The 22,907-nt window shown below is 40.7% G+C and overlaps 1 protein-coding gene across 1 annotated transcript in view; it reads right to left on the bottom strand.

Annotated features, from left to right (window-relative positions):
• Positions 1-22,907, bottom strand: part of unc79 (unc-79 homolog, NALCN channel complex subunit) — a 354,164-nt gene that overhangs the window by 44,322 nt on the left and 286,935 nt on the right. Inside the window, exons 33-38 of the mRNA XM_076275011.1 lie at positions 17,195-17,296; positions 16,723-16,839; positions 16,358-16,460; positions 8,487-8,627; positions 270-308; positions 48-160 (exon numbers count right to left, since the gene is read on the bottom strand). Of these exons, the coding sequence (XP_076131126.1) occupies positions 48-160; positions 270-308; positions 8,487-8,627; positions 16,358-16,460; positions 16,723-16,839; positions 17,195-17,296 (615 nt within the window). The remainder of the gene's footprint in view (positions 1-47; positions 161-269; positions 309-8,486; positions 8,628-16,357; positions 16,461-16,722; positions 16,840-17,194; positions 17,297-22,907) is intronic.

Here is a 22,907-nt window from a genome sequence, read left to right as displayed (position 1 = left end):
TGCAAATGTACAATTATTATATGTGTAGTATTTGTGCTTCAATTTACCTTTAATATTACTCTGGAACAGCTGTGGCAGAATGCCATTGGGAGCAAGCTGGTGCAACACACAACGCAAGAACTGTTTGGCAACTCCAGCAGCATTACCTGGGATTAGCATGCTATAAAGAAAAAGAAAAATCAAATCCACATCAAACACATGTTCACACAGAAAAAAACATATGTATTGCCTTTATATTACTCAACAGAAAATGAAAATATACAACATACCTCTCTGCCTGCCCAGAATAATTTGCACTGGAAGCCAACCTAAGTGTGTGAAATATTAAGATTTTACTTGGATTGTTTGCCCACAAAGATTTTCACATATAATCTGTTTAAAGTTTATCAAGATTCTTTTTCAGTCAAGCTTACTTAACATTGGGACCAATGGGACTCATTCGATCTCCAATCACCTATCTTAGGGAAAAACCCATCGTACACTATAAAAGGCATCTCTGCAATAAACTAGTCCTCTTTTCATTCGACCTCGAGCATCTTGAATCAGTGAAGAATTTAGACGCCTACGAGTTCAAGCTCACATCACGCCATTAAGTCCCCACTGTGGGATGCGGGACTATTCACCTGTCTGGCTCATCAAAAAAAGCCCTTTTTCAAGGCGCCATATTTATCTAAAAACTCTACATCCCGTGGCCCACCCCACCGCCAGTATTGGAGACACACACTGGAAAAACTGCTTAATCAGGAGTGACCAGAGCCTCGATGCACATGCCATTTCCTGCAAGAAATCCCTGCTCCCCGGTAGAGGTAGAGAGTCTCATCACTGAGAGCGGCAATTATGGAAGAGAACTGCATAAGCTCTAATGCTGAGTATCGCAATGACAAGCCAGTCAGAAACTCCGCTACACAACTTGTTGCAGTCGTGGGCTAGTGGAGTCTCACAGGTACCTACAGCCAAAGCCAACATGCCTCTGACTAAGAAGTTAACTAGTGAGAGCCAGAAATGCTTACTACTGTAGTTAACTAGTAAATTTTTAAATTCTCACTAGATAACTAGTTGGAGTAGCTTGATTTCACTAGTTTACTAACAAAGTGTATACTAAAAGTTGCTAGGTTACGGGACGCTGGCGAGACACGCCGCTCCGTCTGGCACCATGTTTTTGTTTGTTTTTATGTAATGTTCGTAATTTTATGTAACGTCATGTTCTTATTGATTTGTGTAGTTAAATGTATTCTCTCTTTATTTACGTTATTTTTGATAGTTTTCGTGTTATTCTTAGTCCCTTTAACGTTACTGCTTCCAAGTCGGCTGATGTCGTTAAAGTTGGTCCATTGGGAGCTTGCTATTGCTAACGTTAGCTTTTGCCCTGGACTGACATTCTTCCATCCATCCATCCGTGAGCGGTGCTGCACTTCACTGTCTGGTCGAGGAGATTTCTCGGGACAGCTGGACCTAGATGCTACTCTGCGAAAGATCTACCGCGGCCGCCGAGCTGCTGCAGACCTGCGAGCTGCCATCTGCCTTGCCTGGAGTCTGGATTGTGCTGCTAACGTTTGAAACTACGTTGAAGAACTGCAATCTCTCGGAGCATCAAACTGTCGCTGTCATAAGTCCACCGAGTTGCTGATCTGCAAGATCGCCCACGACTACAGACGGTTATGCCAGAGAGGGTTAAAGCAGGAACTTTGGTTATGCTTCCAGTGATCTAGCTAGACTGCAGTCTAACTGTTACAAGTAGCCTAGGGCCTAACGTTACTAACATCACTTATTGAAGGCCTGTTAACGTTAAATCCTCCGGTTTGGTCTGAAGACACAGCTGTACATATCATTGCCATTGGACTGAGTGGGACTAACGTTAAGTTAACACGGACTTTTCTTTATTTTAATTTCTTATTTATTTATTTATTTTATTACTTGATCATTTTTGTTTGTTGTCTGTCTTATATGTCTACCGTTAGATGTCTCGGGTACGCTGGCGATTACGCCACTCCATCAGGCATCTTTTGTCTTGTGCATCTTTTGTAAATGTGTTTGTTTGTCTTGATGTCACGGGAATGCTGCCGACTACGCCGCTCCGTCTGGCATTTTGTCTCAATGTCTAGTGTGTAAGGCGACCTTGGGTGACTTGAAAGGCGCTATGTAACAAATAAAATGTATTATTATTATTATTATTATACTAGTTAGCTAGTTAAAGCCAGAATGTTCACTAGTTAACTAGTTGAATCATCCTTTGTCCACACTAGTGATCTAGTTAGGATGTACATGTATACAAGTCAACTAGTTCAAACCTAAATTAACTATTTGCACAGAATGGTAACAAGGAGGTGGGATGCACTGCACACTGAGGCTTTATGTGGACTCCCCAGTTTAAAATAAAACATGACAACCAATATAGACACAGAATTCTGCCATTATCCCACCCGCTACATTTGCATATTGCGCACTAGTTAACATGCTGGTCTGAGGAACTATACCTAGTTAATTAGTGGCTTAAATGTGCAGCTTGCATGCCAATTAGTCAAGGCATAATTGCTTACTAGTTAACTAGTGAAGGCCAAAATGTGCACTAGTTAACTAGTGGGATTCAGAAAGAGTCACTAATTTACGGAGCCCTCCGGGTGACATGGGGGGAAAAAAACATGGGCTAGAAAAAAAGAAAAAAAAGTAGTGGGGAAAAAAAAACATGAGGAAGAAAAAAAACGATGCACTTTTGCGGGATCTCATTGCGGGATCTCGCAAAACTTTTTTTCTACTTTTGGAACTTGCTGGGCTTCCTACTTGACCCCAATAGGCCCACAAACCACTACCGCCAGATGGCAATCGTATCATGATACTGTGATTGCTCTATCACTGTTGCGTGTTGTGGGTTTTCTGGACACATTACATAGGCCTATGACACGGGAGGGAGAGGGAGACACCTGCGTGCAGACACGCACACACGCAGGCGCGTAGCAAGCGTGGGGGATGTGGGTGTTATAATGTACACAGTTTTGCTGGAACACGATTATATCCCTCACACTTTTTGTCAGATTAAATTGAAAGTAAAATATGGAAATAAACGCTCCCGTAAAGAGTTGGAACCGTATCTATAACGAACACACAGAGACACAAATAGGTCTGTTGATTTGATTGAACGGTCATCCAGCCAATCACACCAAGTTAGGTGAAGAACCAGAGCCGCTCTGATCAAATTCAAAATGTACGTCTTTCAAGGCTGCTGCTTGGGTCTGCATTGTAACGTCTGCAGTGAGCAGATTTCAGATAGAATTGAAATGATAATTGTTACCGCATTATGCTAATTTAGTAAACCAAAATTCACTGTCTGGCTGACAGTTTTTGCCACAATGCAGGGAGTCAAAGTGAAAGCGGGGTGCGTGCACCAAGGCACCTGTTTCTGCAGGAAAACCTTTGGCTACTGTTCTCAGAGCATTATGCTTTCTCTGCCTATGATCTGCAGCTTTTCTCAAACTATGGGCCTCCTCAACAATGAACCTACTACTGCTCCACGTAGCCGCGAAATTAAGTTATGCCCGGTGCTTCACACATCTGCTCATTTGCAGCATACTGTAGTGAATGGCTACTTGCGAACGTTGTGGATTACTTGCGAACATTGTGGATTACTTGCGAACACTGTGGATACTTGCGAACTCTGTGGATTAGGCTACTTGCGGACTCTGAATTATCTCTGGACACTTACGGTCAGTCTCATAACGCTCCAGGCTGGAGCTGCTGTACGGACTAAACCAGTACTTTCTCAAAGCCGGTTATAGGACCCTGTGATCTAGCTCAGTCTATTGATTGCCTTGTTATTGCAGTCTAGTGTGGCCTACTGTGTGTGTGTGTGTGTGTGCGCGCGCGTGTGTGTGTGTGCGCGCTTTGAGTTTAGCCCCCGGCCGGGGTTAATGGCCAGTCCCTTCCCCTAGTTTAACTCGGCCATAGAGAGGGCTAGTTTAAGCGGGTTGTATGAATGCGGGGTGGTTGTGTGTGGGAGGTAGTGGTGTATTAATTAATTCTTGTGAATAAACTGTGAAAAGTAAATCCCGAGTTGTGTGTGTGTGTGTGTGTGTGTGTGTGTGTGTGTAACTCCTCCTCCGACTACCAATAACATAATTACAATACTTATTCATTTGGTGTCATCAACTATATAGACATAGCCCAGTCAGCACACATACAGTACGTCTCCAAGACGCTTGGAAAGGAACAGCTTAATTACATCGCGTTCCATTTAGAACGTTTTATTTGATCTGATCTTACAAACGGCAGCGTCAAGACACATTTGAGTTCTACATCGGAGATAGAACGCTTATGATCGATCATGCAATGTGTGCGTCCCTGCAGCAAGTGAAACTGGAGGTAACGTGGGCTAGAAGCAACAATACTTTAAACAAAACGTGGCTTCCTGTAACTATCAATGGAAAAATGCATAGAAACTGCTAATCATAATCTTTAAATTGACATTAATTAAGCTGGCTATATGCAACACAATTTATATATATTCCCTTTGCATATGTTTGGGTAGACGTTTTTGAATTTGAGCTTACAGTTCTGTGTCCTTTACATTTATTTAATAGGTATAAGTGATATCCAGGGTGCGATTTGTGTAAAAAACAGAGGGGGGGGGGGGTGATTTTGAATATGTTTGTAACCCCCCCCCCAAAAAAAAAAAAAAAAATGAACGAACGAATAATTTCATAGCTAATAATAGCCTATATTAATTTTGCCAACTTTGTAACATTTACCTTTAGCTTAGTTTTAGTTTACCGTTGTGTATGACTTTAAACAGCGAGTGTGCTCAGCTCCTCTAATGCAGGGTTGGACTACGTTTTGAGAAACATACAAATTCACCTTGTTCTTGACCCATCTGAAATGACTCCTCTACCTTTGCTGCCTCCATCCTTTCTGTATTTGTTATGTAAAATGTTGTATATGATGACACTGAAGTCTTGAGTTAGTGAATTGGCTAACAGTGTTAGTTGGTATACAAATAGCCTACACATTGCGCTACACGCTGCGTAGGCTGCGTGCATTCTCTCTCCTGCAGATTTGCGTTCAGTAGCCAAGTGCGTAATATTGTAAAAGTTGAAAAAATAAATGTGTTTATTGAAGCCTACAGAAAATAAATAGCTTACTATCATACTGTCAGTTAATTGGCTTACAGTGCAGTGAAGAGTTTGGAGGGAAGTTATAGGGCAACTTGAAGTTTTATGAAAATAATTTACGAACCAGAACATATGGGCCATAAGCTTCTATTTCTTGCAGCTGTTAAAACACCCGCTAGATAGTTTAAATACCCACCAACATTTGTTTTTGCTGTACAGATTATTTCTGTAAGTTATTTGTCTACTAGGCCTAGCCTACTGGCTGATTTATCAAACGAGTGCTTTCTCGTTCGTCCACCGCAAACTACTAGGTGTTTAAAGTAAGACGATATGCTGCTCTGAGCGCGTTTCATGTTTGGTTCAGCGCTGTTTTCCCTGCGGAAGTTCCCGCACTAAAATGTTGAGAGGGACTGAAAATGTTACAATGTTTTTGTGTTCGATGATGTTCAGAAATATGCGCCGTCTGCCAGAAGGCTACTGAATAGCCTACTCTGATGTATTGACACTGAAGATCGCTAGATTTCAAGAGTTTAAGTAGGCTAGCAGTTAAGTTGCATTCATCGCTATCAAGGGGTTTAATCCTTGTCCCCACCGGAGATAAAAATAATTTAGCAGAGGTAGGGATAGGAAAACCAGAGTTGGGGAAATCCTCACCATCCCCCCCTACAAATCGCACCCTGGTGATACCTCGAAATTAGGCTGCTGTCTGTTAGGAAATTTATTGTAGCCTGCTGTGTGTGCGTGTCTGCACGCAGGTGTCTCCCTCTCCCTCCCTTGTCATAGGCCTATGTAATGTGTCCAGAAAACCCACAACACGCAACAGTGATAGAGCAATCAGAGTATCATGATACGATTGCCATCTGGCGGTGGTGGTTTGTGGGCCTATTGGGGTCAAGTAGGAAGCCCAGCAAGTTCCAAAAGTAGAAAAAAAGTTTTGCGAGATCTCGCAAAAGTTTTGCCAGTTAACTAGTGATAGGAATTTTGCCAGTTAACTAGTGATAGGAATTTTGACCTTACTAGTTCACTAATGAGGTGCACAAAGCATCACTAGTTGAAGGGGCAAAAGATCCACTAGATATCTAGTGAGGACAATTTCAACCCTACTAGTTAGCTAGTGGGATGCAAAAAGAGTCACTTGTTAACAAGTTAGGACCAAAATCTCCACTACACTGCAGCGATAGATCATCGGGCTTTCGGAGGATACATTTTGGCAGGCTGGAGTTCTCTGCTGGAGAGCCAATAGGAAACTTCAGCATGCTTCTTCCCCAGCTCCTCATTAGCATTCTGTATCGTGAGCCTATTGGCTTGAAACAGTTTTGGTATAAACATTTTGTAGCCTCATTAGTAAACTAATAAAGGTAAAAGAATCCAACTAGTTTACTGGTGGGCAATTGGCATTCACTCGTCAACTAATTAGATGTACTGCAAAGAGGTACAAAATATGACCAACACTCAGTCCTGCACATTCTCTCCGCAAAAATAAATCACGCTTGTCAATTTGTCTCAATGTCCTACTCCATCAACCTACTCTTGCAACTTTTGTGAATGTAAATGAGTGTGTGCATGTGCACGTTTGCTTTTGTGTATTATGTGCTTCTTTGTGTAAGTTTTCGTTTGTGAGTGTGTGCTTGGGGGTAATGTGTTTTCGTTAAAAATATTTATTTCTTTATGAGATTTTTCTTTTTCTCAAAATAAATTTGCATCCCTTCGATTTTTCCTATTTGTTTCATTGTGAGATTACAATAAATCACCAACATATTATTATGACCACCGCGCAGCGAAGCGGCGGTCATATAGGTTTAGTCAGATTTTTTTTTTCTTTTTTTTTTCTTTTTCGCATGTCCAAATTTACGTCAAGGATTCCCGGGACACTGTAAGACCGGGGTACACGAAACTTGGTGGGCATGTAACCCCACATGGATAGCATGGAACCTCCTGTTTTCGTTTTGATCTGTAGCCCCCCCGCTGGACTGGACCCCCCGAAAGGAGGGTAGGGCAGACACAGTTTTCTGTGAATATCTGGAGAACCATAGGGTTTAGGAGGACCATTTTTTTTTGTATGTTGATCTCAAAGGGCCATGTCAACCCATTCCATAACCACTCATTTCATGTATAGCGCCACCTAGTTAAACACAAAAAAGTAAAAATGAGGTGTTGTAATCGCAGGTATCTGTGACCTAACATAGTCAAAACTGCACGAAATTGGAAGTGTAGGATCATTATGACACCCTCTGAATGCACGCCAAGTTTCGTGGAATTCCGTTCATGGGGGGCCACACAATAAATTAATTTATGTGTACATTTAGTGACCGTACACCAACAAGGATTCCCGAGACACTGAAAGACCGGGGTACACGAAACTTGGTGGGCATGTAACCCCACATGGATAGCATGGAACCATCGCTTTTCGTTTTGATCTGTAGCCCCCCCGCTGGACTGGACCCCCCGAAAGGAGGGTAGGGCAGACACAGTTTTCTGTGAATATCTTGAGAACCGTAGGGCCTAGAATGACCAATTTTTTGCGTATGTTTGCCTCCAGGGGTCATGTAAACCCATTCCATATGCACACATGTGCATAAACAGATACAAACGCACACACATACATTCACAGTAATCCTACGTATGACACATACTCACACAGTAGACATATATACGCATGCATGCACATGCACACACACAGGCACATAAACAGGCAAACACACACATGCACGCACACACACCCACCCACACACACATAAACATAAACATGTACACGCACACATGCACACAATTCAAGAATTTCTCAGAATTATGAACAGGCAAGATGGGGGTGGGGTTGTATAAAATGTATATTACATGTGAAATCTATGAACTAATCATGTTTTGGTACTTGTTGTCTAGCAGATACCAGTGAGAATTGAGTGTGCATAATGCAATTCAGTGAGACAGTTAGAATCATATATGCCTTTCAGCGTGACTTATTTTTGTGGAAAACATGTGCTGGACTGGGCGGCGGTCATATTTTGTACCGCTCTGCGGTGCATCTAGTTTTTTATACCGTTTTTTAGCATGTACCTGACATTCACAAGTTAGTGTTACCGTTATTCTCTAACCCAAGGGGAGGACTGAGTATTGAATGACACATTGCTTTTGCATCATGATGCTACACATCTTGGACAGGTGATTGCAAAGTGTGTTGAAACTTCAGTGAGCTGAAAGTGAAAAAGAGGAGTTTAATAATGCTCAATTAAATAGCCTACTGACGTATTCAGTGACACTTCAAGTACAACCATTCCCCATTCTTCAAATGGTTTGGTTGAAAGGTTCAGCACTGACACATCTTGTGGGTTCTATTTCAATTTGTCTGAAAGAGTACTGTGTAATGCTTAGTAATCATTGTTTTTATACCTGCCAACAGACTGTAGGATATCCAATAGAAGGGGAGCTGCCAGGTCAGGGCTGAGATGGATGAACATAGACAGAACCACCACAGCTAAGCCCAGAGTCTCCTCGTCATATTCTTCCAATATAGCACCACAGTCCCGACACCTGAGAAATACATAAATATAGTGATGCCTTAGGCCCGTTATACACCGGGTGCATGGCGTGAGCATGTCAGCTGCGTGGCTGCGCAAGCGTGTTGGAAGCGTTTCCATTCAAAAGTGAAGAAAAAACTGACGTGAGAAAAAGAGACGTTTTAATTGGCAGAGAGGCTGCTGCAGCACCGCATTAGACATGCTTCTGGTAAGCAAAGACATAGAAAACTCCACGCAGCTGCCACGCAACTGAAACACAAGAGACACGCAATGTTCACGCCACGTTCCCGGTGTGAAACGGGCCTTAGCCTTTTGTTTCATGTCAGGCTAAACACATTTGAATTTCTCTTATAAGACAGAAAGACTGAACACAAATGGAAAAAGGACTGACTACAAGTGCCCTAGGACATTACGCAATATGCACAACTGCTCTCAGGAGTACAGGTGATTTTTGAAGTGTGGGGAAAAGGGGGTGGGGAGACCAAACTGTGAACAAAAAGTCTCAGTCTGTTAATACAATTATGCAATGTGTGCTGTCTTGATTGTGGGATTTCTCTTTATTTGGGCTTCTGACTTAATATTCTGAAAGAGGGAATGCTGTCTTTTTAGATCCTTGCAAAATATAAACAAATGTGCGTTCCTAAGGCATTTCCGGTGGCATAGAAAACAACATTGAGCTACTGGTAACTCAGGGATAAACAAAAATGAAAATAAAAAAAGAGTTTTTGAGTTCACATGTGCTTGACATCTCCCAGCCCCCATCAATGTCCAAACGTACTCCCAATCGTTTGTGCTGATTGTGCTGTTAAAAGAAACATTTGTGTTGCTATATATATATATATATATATATATATATATATATATATATATATATATATATATTTTATATATATTTTAAGTTTAAAGGGACACCAGGCAACGTTTTCGTGTTAATTACTCATCTTTGTAAGTCGGTATATGGTTAAATGACTCATTACAGGGCGAATGAAGACTCTCTCGCCCGCCCGTATACTGCCTGTAGGAAGAATATCCCGCTTGCAAGTTCAGTGTATCATATTCAATGGCGCCTGCAGGTGTGCATAACAGTGTGCGTGCAATCAGGCAGCTACGAGTAGAGAGAGCATTTGCCCTGTGTGTGTATATTCACTCCAAGTTAGCCTACCATAACTTCCCAACTCATCAGATAGATAGAGATAGAATGATAATTTATTGATCCCCAAGGGGAAATTCAAGGTCTCAGTATAAGTATAAGTATATACTCTTTTGATCCCGTGAGGGAAATTTGGTCTCTGCATTTATCCCAATCCGTGAAGAAGCAGCATACAGACATCACACACAACATGCACTTACAGCAGAAAAGTAATATACATATACATTTAAAAAACTCCACTGTACAATAGAGAGTAGACGATAAACATGATACTAAAATACTAAATATACTATATAAACTAAATCAAATATCCACATAGTGTGCTTAAGGATGATCAAGCATGACAGTGTAGTAAAAATTATTTGTAAGAACATACGGTAACACTTTATTTGGTAACACTTTATTTTAATATGTCACTGTTACAGTGTACCTACCTAATTAGGTAGCTGTTACATGTACACTGAAGACAATGAGGCCTTGACTGGAGCTAAGAATGCTTTGTATATCAAATCTATCATGACCAGATTTACCCCATCCAGCAGGTCTCAGGTCAGCTCTTTGCCTCTGATGAAAAATTAGGCAAATTGGCAAAGTTTTGTAAAAGCACTCAGTATTACAATGTAACAACTATATGTAGGTACCCACAAATACATTATGCAAGTACAATGATAGTACCTGATAGTACATGTTGTTACACAGGTTGTACCACTGTACCTAATTAGGTAGGTACACTGTAACAGTGACACATTAAAATAAAGTGTTACCGAACATACTGTATTTCGAATTACATCAGTATGTCTGCCTCATATTTGCATTAACTGCTGTACTTGCTGAAGACACGCCTCGACCATTTGCAAATCAAGTCTTTTGTCATGTACGATGGCCCAGCTTTTGTCTTATGCCAGACTTCACCATAGGTGGTCGGCGCCAATCAAGCACGCATATGTCCGGGGCGTGTCTGAGCTTTTCCACTGGAGTAGACAAAGAACCTACCAACAGATATAAGGCTGTGACGGACAAGGTTCGGGAGGTGACTTGAGGCAACTTGTTTCATGTTTCTCCTCCGAGCCGGCTTGTAATAAACCTGGGAGCGTCTCCCTTTTCTTAACACATCTCAGCACGGTTTTGCTTCCACGTCATTTGTAATTCTCACCACAACAGGGCAGGGCAGCCTGTAATTCAGTGTGCATTGTAAGGTGCTCTATGGGAGTGAGTGTCATGGTGATGGTGCAAATACAGTGGGCATTACTTCAAATTGGCCGGCTTTAGGCATGATTCGCACGTGACCTCACGCGGAATCACACAACTTTAATTTGTATTTCTCCAGTGACGCTGCAACAACCCAAACAACCGGCAGATGGCTCTTGTGAGCAGGGTGTCTCGTAAAAAGAAATGGAGCCTGGAAAACCCTACACAGACTTCACTACAGACTTTAGCAGACTGGTTTAGAAATAATTTAATAGCCAGAAATATGCCTGCCCTACCCTAATAAAGAAATATTTGGTTAACTGCGAGTGAATCTCGTTTGCAGCCGTAGAAGAAATGTATACGCCCTGGCTGTCAGTAGACGGAGGAGGATAATTTACTAGACCATATGCAGTCTGGTTTCAAGAGTGGTCATTCTACTGAAACTGCTCTTTTGTCTGTGACTGAAGCATTAAGAATAGCTAAGTCCTCTGCTCAGTCATCAGTATTAATTCTACTAGATTTATCTGCAGCCTTTGATACTGTTAACCATGACATTCTCCTTTCTATACTATCTGAACTGGGAATTTCTGGAAAAGCTCTTGACTGGTTTTAATCTTACCTTAAAGGGCGTTCTTTCAACGTGTCTTGGCAGGGACAGGTATCTAATTCTCATGACTTCACCACAGGTGTGCCTCAGGGATCAGTATTAGGACCCTTGCTTTTCTCTATTTACACCACTTCCTTAGGTGAGACTATTCCGACCCATGGATTTGACTATCACTGTTATGCAGACGACACTCAACTTTACTTGTCTTGCCCACCTAATGACTCTAGCGTTTCCCACCGGATTTCTGCATGCCTTAAGGATATTTCAGCCTGGATGAAAGATCGGCACCTCCAGCTTAATCTCTCAAAAACAGAGTTTTTGGTGTTTCCAGCTAAAACAGCTATTCCCCAACAGATTAACATCCAGCTTGACTCAACTTCACTGACCCCAACTAGATCGGCATGTAACTTGGCCGTTGTAATTGATGACCGACTTAACTTCTCTGAGCATGTAGCTTCTATTGCAAAATCATGTCGGTTTATGCTTTACAACATTAGGAAGATTAGACCTTATCTGACACAAGATTCCACACAACTTCTTGTTCAGACCATGGTCATCTCTAAGCTGGACTATTGTAATTCACTATTAGCTGGCTTACCTGCTTGTGTAATAAGATCATTACAGCTGATTCAGAATGCTGGAGCACGCCTGGTCTTCAATCAGCCAAAGAGAACACATGTAACTCCTCTCCTAGTTACTCTCCATTGGCTCCCTATAGTAGCCAGAATTAAATTTAAATCTCTCACTTTGGCCTATAGGACACTGACTGGATCTGCCCCTAGTTATTTTAATTCAATAATTAAGCCTTACATCCCCAACCGCCCACTGCGGTCTTCTAATGAGCGTCTGTTATGTCGACCAGTCATAAAACATATGTCTAATTCAAGACTCTATTCCTCAGTGGTTCCATGTTGGTGGAATGAGTTGCCCAGTGCTCTCCATTCCTGTGGTAGTTTTGGGTCGTTTAAGAGGGGTCTAAAGACATTCCTGTTCAACATGTATTTAGTTGTTTAAGCGCTTATGTGTTATGATTTGTATAATATTGTTTTATTTTCATTAGGCTGTTGATTAATTTGACATTATTGTTTATTATTCATATTCTCCTTAATGTAGTCTTACCATGTCATTGTTTTTATATTATTAATTGACATTATTGTTTAATTATTGCTTTCCCCCTCATTTTCATTGCTTATTTTTAGGGATGCACCGAATCCAGGATTCGGTTTCGGATTCGGCCGAATATTGGATTTTTTGACGGGATTCGGTTTCTGCCGAACCTTAGAATTTTTTCCCACCGAACCGAACCCTACGCTTACACTATGCGCGCTACACTGCTCGACGTCATGACGCCGTCTTTGATTATAGGAAGGTGTTTACGTAGGTGGCCCGTTCGAATGCAATAGCTCAGGCTGTGTGAGTGAGAAAGTGAAAATGGAACTCGTGAGCAGAAAAAGTGTTGTTTGGCAGTACTTTCAGTCCAAAGAAGGTGATTCTAGTCGAGCTACATGTTCAATTTGCAGTTAAAATAAAATAAAATTAAATATACACTGCTGTGGATGTTATTTACTTCATAAATGTGTTTACTGTGTTAATGGACTGAGGATGGAGTAGGATTCGGTATTCGGTTTCGGATTCGGCAGAATCTTAACCAGTGGATTCGGTATTCGGCCGAACCCCAAAAATCTGGATTCGGTGCATCCCTACTTATTTTATTAGGCTATTGATTGAATTGATATTGTTGTTTATTATTACTATTCTCCTGATTATATTTGACCAACATTCTAATCTGTTCCCTGTTCAATTTTTAAATATTATGTTGTTTTGTATTTGTGTGTCACTTTGGACAAAAGCGTCTGCCAAATCCATAACCATAACCATAACATCGCCTAGATATCTGTAAATATTAGAATTAGAGAATATACAGCTTATGGTTAAGAGTTTGTCAATGTAGCCTTAATGATTTATTTTACAAAATGCTAAGCATGCATGTATTTAAGTTTCTTTAAACTGAGCTGTGCTTAAATTAGTCAATGCATTATTTCATAACAGACCAAATAGAAAATAAATTTTATAAATATATACATATATATATATATATATATATATATGATATATAGCCTATATATCTGTACATATTAAAATCAGATTATGTAGGCTACACAGTATACAGTAGTTACTGTAGATCAAGTTTGACAGCTCCGGAACTCATGCCAATGATTGTCTTAAAAGAGCCACACCACTTTTATGACACTATGGCATATGAATGCTGTTCTGTTGACTAATCATGATATCACATTTTATACCGTATCTATAGTGGCTGGTGAAAGAGTTGAGTGGCTTTTTTTTCGGGGACCGAAAAGCAGTGACAGTTCATTAGAGTAAATGCTTTGTTTGTGCAGTTATCTTGAGTCTGTGCGTTTGTGTGTGGTGCGCTTGGCACACTGTGATAAATGTGATAACACCGTGCCATTTTGGGTAGGCCTAGGAGTTGCGTGACCAACTTTTACAAATTTCTCGGGGGAGAAACCCCTGAATCCCCTCTTACATAGGACATTTCATGTCTGGGCTTAAGTCTGGAATATGTTGAGCTTCTAGCAAAGTGCCTATCTAGTCCTACCGCAAAAGCTCAATTTAATTGTAAATGGTTAGTTCGTGGTGTACCATTTTTTTATAAGATAGATAGCTTAACATAGCCTAATGAGAAGTCCCAGTCAGTCATTCTTAAGTTTAAGGCCTTAAGAAGCCCGCAGTAAGCTACAATGCATGACTATGGTCCAGCTTATTATTTTAACCCTGTGTGGGTCTCTTAAAAAATGCATCAAGTATAATTAATTATTTATTTAAATAACACTTGCCTGATGGATGCTACTATCTACCGCTGTGTCGACGTTACTTCCGTGATTTGGGAAAAGCCTGTAAAAGTCCTGGCAGGAAGCGATTACATCAAATTTTTTTGGTTTATCCAGTTTTTAATATTTTTTTCCGAAGTGTTAACTTAGTGTTAACTAATAATTGTTGCAAACTGGTACTACAAACAAAATATTAGTGCATTCCTGGATCTACATCCTTATGCATGCGTCCTGCCAGGACTTTTACGGGCTTTTCCCAAATCCTAAATTTTATTTAAATAAACTCCTGGTGTACTTACAAACTTTTCAATGCCTTGTTTTATGAGTAAAGAACATAGTCTGATATTGAAATGATGCACTCCAGTTCGGCTCCCACGACAGAGCCAGCTTTCCTTACCAGCCAATCTAGTCGCCCAGCATCCTTCTTCTTTGTGCTTCATCCCCAGCATACCACAGCATAGAAGAGGACGCTGGCAACAACAGACTGGTAAAACATCCTGAGGAGCTTACTGCAGACATTGAAGGACCGCAGCCTGCTCTGCCCTTTCTTGTAGAGTGCTTCAGTATTGGCTGACCAGTCCAGTTTATTGTCCAGGTGTAAGCCCAGATACTTGTAGGTGTTTACCACCTCCACATTGACCCCTCAATGGAGACTGGTAGCAGAGCGGGCTTTGACCTGCGGAAAACCACCACCATCTCCTTGGTCTTTGAAGTGTTGAGTTGAAGGTGGTTGAGTTTGCACCAATGCAAAAAGTCCACCACCAGGCTCCTGTACTCCTCCTCTTGCTCGTCCCTGATACACCCCACAATTGCAGTATCATTAGAGAACTTCTGCATGTGGCATGACTCAGAAGTCAGATGTGTACAGGGTGAACAGGACTGGCGAGAGCAAAGTGCTGCTGATCACAGTGTCAGAGAGACAGTTCTCACTACACTGCAATCACTACACTGTAGCCCATATTCTTTAAAATAAACAAATGTATTTGTTCAGTTGTATGCAGCAGAATTTCGCACTGAAACACACAGTTGGTTTGCACACATGCAGCACTTGTTGCTGGGTTAGCTAATTCACTAACCCAAGACTCCAAGGCCATTATGGATATAAAACTTTTTTGCAAACAGCAAAAACAGAAAAGGAGGAGGCAGGAAAGCTTTAGAGGAGGTAATTTCACATAGGCTAAATTGGCAAAACAATGTTTAAACATTTAAGTCATACAACGGTAAACTAAAACTAAAGGTAAATTGAGCCTTTTTAGCACTGCATAAAGTTGACCAAATTAATAGATGCTGTTACTACTGTAAATCCTCAAATTGTTAATGGAAACCTTACACTGCAAAAAATGAATTCTAACCAAGTGTTATTAATCTTATATTAAGATTAAAAAATCTATTTGGTATTGTTTTTAGTATGAAAAGACTTACCTAGTGCCATATTTTTTTTTTCACAAGAAAGTGCTAGGTAAGTCTCTTTATACTGAAAACAATACCAACTAGATTTTTTTATCTTGATATAAGATTAATAACACTTGGTTAGATTTTGTTAGATAAGCAGTTTTTGCAGTGTATTGTGCAGCCAAGTAGCCTAAATTGAGTTATGATTTCATTTTTATTAAATTTGTACGCTGGAATGCCTCACGGCAACAATTGTGGTTAAATGTAGTACTGTTTCAGCCTCTGGCAAGTTCAGAAGGGGGCAGCAAGCAACTGGTAGCTTGAGAGCGACGTGTTGGAGACCCATGGTATAGGACAACAACTTTTCATTGACAACAGTGTTAAATCAACCAACAATATAAAATATTTGGAAAAGCTATTTCGCAATTAGATATTTTCTCCAAATCGTGCAGCCATAGTAATAAGGATGTATGGTAGCAAAGGATTGCTGCAATAATATTTAAAAAATGTCTTGGTATGGTAGGGGATTGTATTACCTTAAGGGCATAGATTCCTACCTGTCGGTCATAGTGGTAGGCTGGTCATCTGTGAACTCCTCGGGGGCAGGCACAAACATGCTGACCGAGCTGGGAGCTGACAAAAGGCTAGTCTTGGTCTGACCTGGAAAACCTACCCAGAAAAGAGATATTGTGGTCACCCATCGTGACAGAAATTGATTTGAAATTCTATTTTATTATGAAATTGTATTTTATGACTATTTAGAGACAATCACCAAAACTCACATAAAAAACATCTAATAGCTTATTCTCTGCTTTGGACTATTGTCCATGTAGAGTCACCAAAAATACCCAAAACTACATTGGATATTCTGTGTAGTTTCCCAACTTTGATAGAAGATATTTAACCACAAACAAGGACTGACCAGTCTCCCAGTTGCTGATGTTATGTGGGGCACTGGATTGATGCTCTAGTTGTTTCTTCATCAGCTGACTCATCGTCAGAGCACCTAGTGAGCCACGTTTCACTTGTCTGTACTGAGCTGCAAAGACAGGTCATCACACACAGACAAACACCACAAATTTAGTATTCAGTATAGTAGCTCTGTTTGTACCCGAGGGACAAATGACATGTCGGCAGCAATCACATTATACAAGTAATAACATGAATACATCAGTTTTGTTTATTGTCAAATAGTAGGTAAGGATACTATAAAATCTTCAAAATGTTAAACATAGACATTACATGAGGTTAAAGCCATTTAACATCTTTAAATGTTATATAGTAAAAATGTTGAGGAAAAAATCACACTTTTTGCATGTTGGGACAGTTCGATGAACATCGGGCTGGAGCAGAAAAAATTGAATTAAGGAACATAACAGACATGTAGTCCTTACTTGACACAGAAGAGCGATTGCTTGTTTCAGGGTTTGCTGTGTCCAGGGTAGGGGCTGAAGCTGATCCCAGGGGCCTATCCAGTGTGGAAAGGACTTTAGGATCTGGAAGACATTTGGATATGTCTTAGTACACGTGATATACAGAGCATTGTGAGTTTGAGAACAGAATCTCACAGCGTTAATAGGAGTGCATTTGCAGTGTTGCAAGTGGTAAGGTGTGATCAAAGGCACTAATTGGACATGGTCAGGCTTACGTTAATTGGTGAAAGCCTGAAAGGTTTGGTTAAAGCTGACAAAAAGCTTTGTTGAGCCATACCTTTAAATTGAATGCATCAGAGGAGATTACAGTAGCCTTCAAAATGCCAATATTTCTGTGGGTCTGGACAGTTTTACAAGGAATAACATGTTTGATTGTAGCTTGTTGGATCTGTTTTAAATGATATTCCATCCTTTTGATAACCTGTGTTGCATCAGCATGTTGAACATCAGCAGCATCTTGACATCATATACTCTAAATTTAATATGAATCAGATGAACCGTCAAGGAAAAGTGCGTCCCAATTGATCAAGCATGAACAATTTATGACACATTTCCTGTTTATCTGGTGGGATATTTAAATTCATCATATCGCCATTTTAGCATCTCAAAAAAAGCTTCGCAATTTAAAATCAGCAACATCTTGACATCATACAGTGGGCATCGCTTTCAAATGGCCACTTCAGTCGCGCATTACGAGGCGTGAAGCTGTGTGAAGCTTTAGTACCACTTTCAGCCACTGTACATCGCTCTGTCAGTAGCCTGACTGCCGTCCCTTCTGAAAAAGCAGGAGGCTACCTTTAAACATAATTGTTACCGAGAGGAATCCCAGCCTACGAATTCAATAACAAAATAAATCATGCATAATTAAACATTACATCGATTAAGGCTAATTAGGTATGCAAAATCTGCTTTTGATAGCCTACCGGAGCCGCTCCACAAAACGAAAAAATATCTTAATTTGCTGTCTACGTTAGGCCTATTGTCAGTGTTGGGGGTAACGCAACTACGCAAATCAAAACAGTGTCTTGTGTGATAATTGAGACAGTAGAGAAATATCTGTTCAGAATTAATCTGTAGCTTCTGCAAAACAATGTTGCTGGCGATTTAATACTATCTAGCGATGTTTTTAACAGGCTAGACAACTATGACCCATGTTAATTTGCCCTACTTCTTGACTGCAATGTAGTCAATTGACTGCTTAACATGTCATTTTTATTTTTCTGTACAATAAACAAATACATCTGCTTTATGCCGCAGAATTACATTCATATTTGGCTGACTTCTGCAGACGCACCACTTCCCTCCCCATATTCCAAGATTAAGATAGTAACCTATACAAAAAGTACTTCATACTATCATAAAAAAATTCATTAAAACGAATAGCTATTTGCAATTTGACAAAACACTGGTCCTCATTTTGCGAATGCGAGGACGATATGAGCCTGTTGCATTTAGTTAGATGTCCGAGTCACGCATAATGTTTGAAAACCACTGACTCGTAATCACAATAATGTGCTTCGTGAATTACTTTTTGTGAAAAAAATTAGGAGTCCTAAAGTTAGGAGTGACACGCCCATTATTTTTAGGAGTTGCTCCTAAATTCGCCAGTTAGGAGCTACTAGCCTTAAAATTCTTTGTGAATACGGCCCCTGAATAAAAAGGCCTAGCCTAAATGAATCAAGAGTAAGGCAAAACAAATAGCCTAGCAGCCTAATGAAACATACGGATTGATGTAGTATCTTTGTAACATTATTAAATTATTCTGTTACTATGCCTACGTTTGCAAAAGAGAAAATTTTTATTTGATTCACAATAATGTTACATTTAATTTACTTGTTGACAATGACTAGCCTAGTTTTGGTTGTTGTTGGTGGCGTGATTGCATGTTAGTTACAGTGGGTCCCAGTTAAGTTTGGACGGGTTCCTTCATGAATCACGCACCCCATTTTCTCAGCAGAAATGGTACAAACTGCAGTTGACACAAACAACCACAAGGTGTGACTTGGGAGTTCTGCCACTACTATTTTTGATGCGACTTGACTTAACTGCTTCCATGACACAGTGAGCCATTACCAAACATATATGATAATACAATAGCGTGAGTTTATATATCTTATACCCTATTTGTCACGGTTACTTATAGATTTGATAGTGTAACGATAAGCGCATGAGATTTTCAGCGGGGGCACGGGAACTTAAATTGATCACGGTAGTTTAAGCTTACACTTAAACAGACAAAACATTCTAATATGAAAATGTAGATGCAATTGTTGTAAAATGGTGCAACTCCTTTAAGAAAGCCCCGTGCGCAGGGATGGAAAGAGGGGATGTGTGTTAGAACTTAGATGCGTGTGGAAAAAGTAGACGTGCTGTTGAGACTGGAGCGAGTCATATTAAAAATAATGCAAAAAATAAATCCGCAGATAAAACCAATTATCCTCATTCATTGCAACCGCAGCATGCCTGTTTGCCGACGTTCAAACGAAAAAGATATCAAAGCACCTTTTGCGTTTGAATGTAGCACGATTTTTTTTTAAACAGCTGGACAAATTATTTAGCTAACTGATTATAGCCTGCACACCAGCAATTGTTGAACATTTACCTGTACAAGACAGTAGCCCAGCCTAACAAGCATGTTGCATGTTGTAGGCCACGAAAAAGATATCAAAGCAACAAGAGGGTTGAGTCTGAATGACACGGAGTTCAGACTCATATTGCTCCTCATAACCATCTATAAAAAAGTGTTTTTTCTTTTCTTTTTGAGCACGTCCGAATCCCAGGACATAACGCACTGGACCTTATAGGCTCGAGATATAATTCCAAAGGGGGCAGATAGGGGCTTCCCGAAATGTAAAATTGCGATCAGTGACTGGCATCGGGTGAAGCTTTTCGAAGTTGAACAGGCTATTAAAAACTATTTGCGCACCTCAATATCACAGGAGAGACTGGGCTCTCCCTTCTATGAATTGAAAAAGACGTTATGCTACCTGCAAACTGGTCTATGATTTCATTGCTGAGTTTGCGGCAAAGCAAGACAATGTTTTTTCAGAGTCAGGATATGGCGAGTCAGTGCCATTTATTTGTCCAATGTTAGCCTACAGACCAGTTTCCATAGTGCACATCTTATCAACAGTTTAAATGTCGTGTGTGTTTCTGCTCATTGACAAATACCGTTCAGCACAATGATTCATGCCCAATTAATTTCCCCTGTTAAAGTGTTCGCCTTTGTTACACTATTTGGTTTCGTGATGTAGCCTATGATAAACACCATATGGCCAAATATGTGACTCAGCTAATGTTATAGGCTATACAATTTCCCCTCTTAAAGACAAGCTAGTGTAGCTTATTAGACTAGGCTACTAAAATGCACCGACGGTAGCCTTGGCTATGTGTAAAGTAAGCTATCGCATGATTTCATGCACGTAAGTTCATGCATCTGTCAAGTTTGCACAGGGCCTCGCACCATCTGCCAAGTTCGCACAGGGCCTCGCACCCCCTTGCGACGGCCCTGCAGCTTCTCCTAAGACAGCGAGGAAAAAGTTAAAATACGCGATAAACCCGGGAAAAGTTGACAGGTTTGTTTCGGTCCCGGTGATTATTTGTGAAATTGTGCGACAGCCTTTTCAAGGCATTTTAAGGAAGGTGTCGTAGCATGCAAGCTCCCAAATTGACCCAGCCTACAGAAGGCATCAATAAATTGTTGGGACTGGGGAGGGTCATGCGTTTTTTCTCAATCACTTTGGAGGGTCATAGAAAAATTTCTTGCTGGCGAGGGAGGGTCACGTCTTTTTTGACTAACGCTCCCAAAACTCCTCCGGTAGCCCCTTAAATAAATAACGAACAGTCCCTAATTGATTATAGCCTGTAGGCCTACACCAGCAATTGTTGAACATTTATCTGTACAGGACATTGACAGTAGCCCAGCCTAACAAGCAGATGTTGCAAAAGACATCAAAAGACGCAATTAATCAGAAATAAATAATGTAATCTGCATCGCTTTATTTAACAAACTGCAAGCAACAAGAGGGTTGAGTTCGCTGTGAGGCCAAACTCAAGAGCAGAGCCTATCTGTTAAGGCACTCGATAGGCTATATGGTAACGAGCTGTGTGCGCCTGGAAAGACAATAGAAGATGCTTTCTGAATAGCACAGCGAAGACGGCTCTAGTCATCCCATACCCTCCCCCCACTTCCTGTAGCCTACCATTATGACTTGTTGCCGTTTTGGGACATTAAGCTTTTTCACGTTAAGCCCCCCTCCCCCACCCCCTTCTTTCACAAGCAGTGGGGGAGCGCGGGGCACAAAGTAACACTTTTTGGTAGACAAAGGAGGGTTCTCCGCGCTTCTGTCGTTTGGCGACAATCTGGTGCAACCAGGCCAGGACAGATATTTTAGAGAGAAGGAGAGACGCCGGTGCAGCTCAGATGTCTTCTTAATTTTCTTTATTCTTTAGTAAAAGGTGCAGAACATTATTAAACTTTGACTAACGTTTCGATGTGTCTATGTTTTTGACTAACGAACATTGAAACGTTAGTCAAAGTTTAATAATGTTCTGCACCTTTTACTAAAGAATAAAGAAAATTAAGAAGACATCTGAGCTGCACCGGCGTCTCTCCTTCTCTCTAACACTTTTTGGCTTTGGCCAAATATTTCTAAAATCATTTGAGTTTCACTAGTCACATGCCACAAACCATCTTAGCTTAAGAGCGTCGTGAAAACACTCGTAGATCTACGAGTGCTCCAGAGTACTCGTTACCGGCTAAGAGCGTCTTAACAGTACTTCTCACTGAGGTCACCAACAGGACATACTGTACAGAGGAATTACAACTTAGAATACATAATCCAATTTACGTTCCCATTCTTTATTGTGTTTACCTGTGATTAATCAGATTTTAGCGTGCAAAATAGCATAGCCTACATACATTTAATGGTCATAATAATGTGATGACAAGCGGACAAAAATGCAATCAAACGAGACGTTGCCAAAATAGTTTGACATTATCTTTGCTAAGTGAAGGCTATATTTTATTAGGCCTATGAGGTGAAAAGCGGAGAAACCAACATGTGGTTTAGTCTGTACTGCATCAAAATCTAAGCCTACACATTTCCTCACTTTCTTACTCGACTTCTTTATTATCTTCAAACGTGTTCTTAAGTGACACCGCGAAAAATTATTGCATGGTGCAACAATCTAATCTTAAAATAATTACAATTATTTATGTCTGTGTGGTATATAACCTATACTTGGGATGCTTACATGCAGATGTCAAAGTGTTTCTATTTTCGTATTGATGTGAATTAATGTGTAGATCCGAAGTTTAAATGGTAGGCCTATAGCTGTGACATGCAGTCACCTGACATCACCGCCAAATCGCGTCAAATTATATCGCGAAAAGATATTTCAGAACTATTAACGTGGACAGCTCCCCTTAAGAGTGTCTTAAGAGAAGTGCACGCACGTTCACGCTACGAGCATGTTCGGGAAACAGTCGGAAAAAACAAACGAACGATCGTAAGATGAATCGTAGAAAACCCTCTTAAGAGCGTGTCTCCGTCGTTATCGGGAAACTGGGCCCTGTTCTGGAAATACGCGCATTAACCCACTCGACCGTCAGACAATGCCATCTGCTTCGAGTAGGCCTATTGGGTAGGACTGTAGCCTACACTGGTTGCTG

The sequence above is a fragment of the Alosa pseudoharengus genome, unplaced genomic scaffold, assembly GCF_046254945.1.
Source record: "Alosa pseudoharengus isolate Yale_2024_CS ecotype anadromous, Long Island Sound unplaced genomic scaffold, YU_APseudo_1.1 YU_APseudo_1.1_scf_8, whole genome shotgun sequence".
Classification (NCBI taxonomy): Eukaryota; Metazoa; Chordata; class Actinopteri; order Clupeiformes; family Clupeidae; genus Alosa; species Alosa pseudoharengus.
This window is presented reverse-complemented; position numbering and strand designations above follow the sequence as displayed.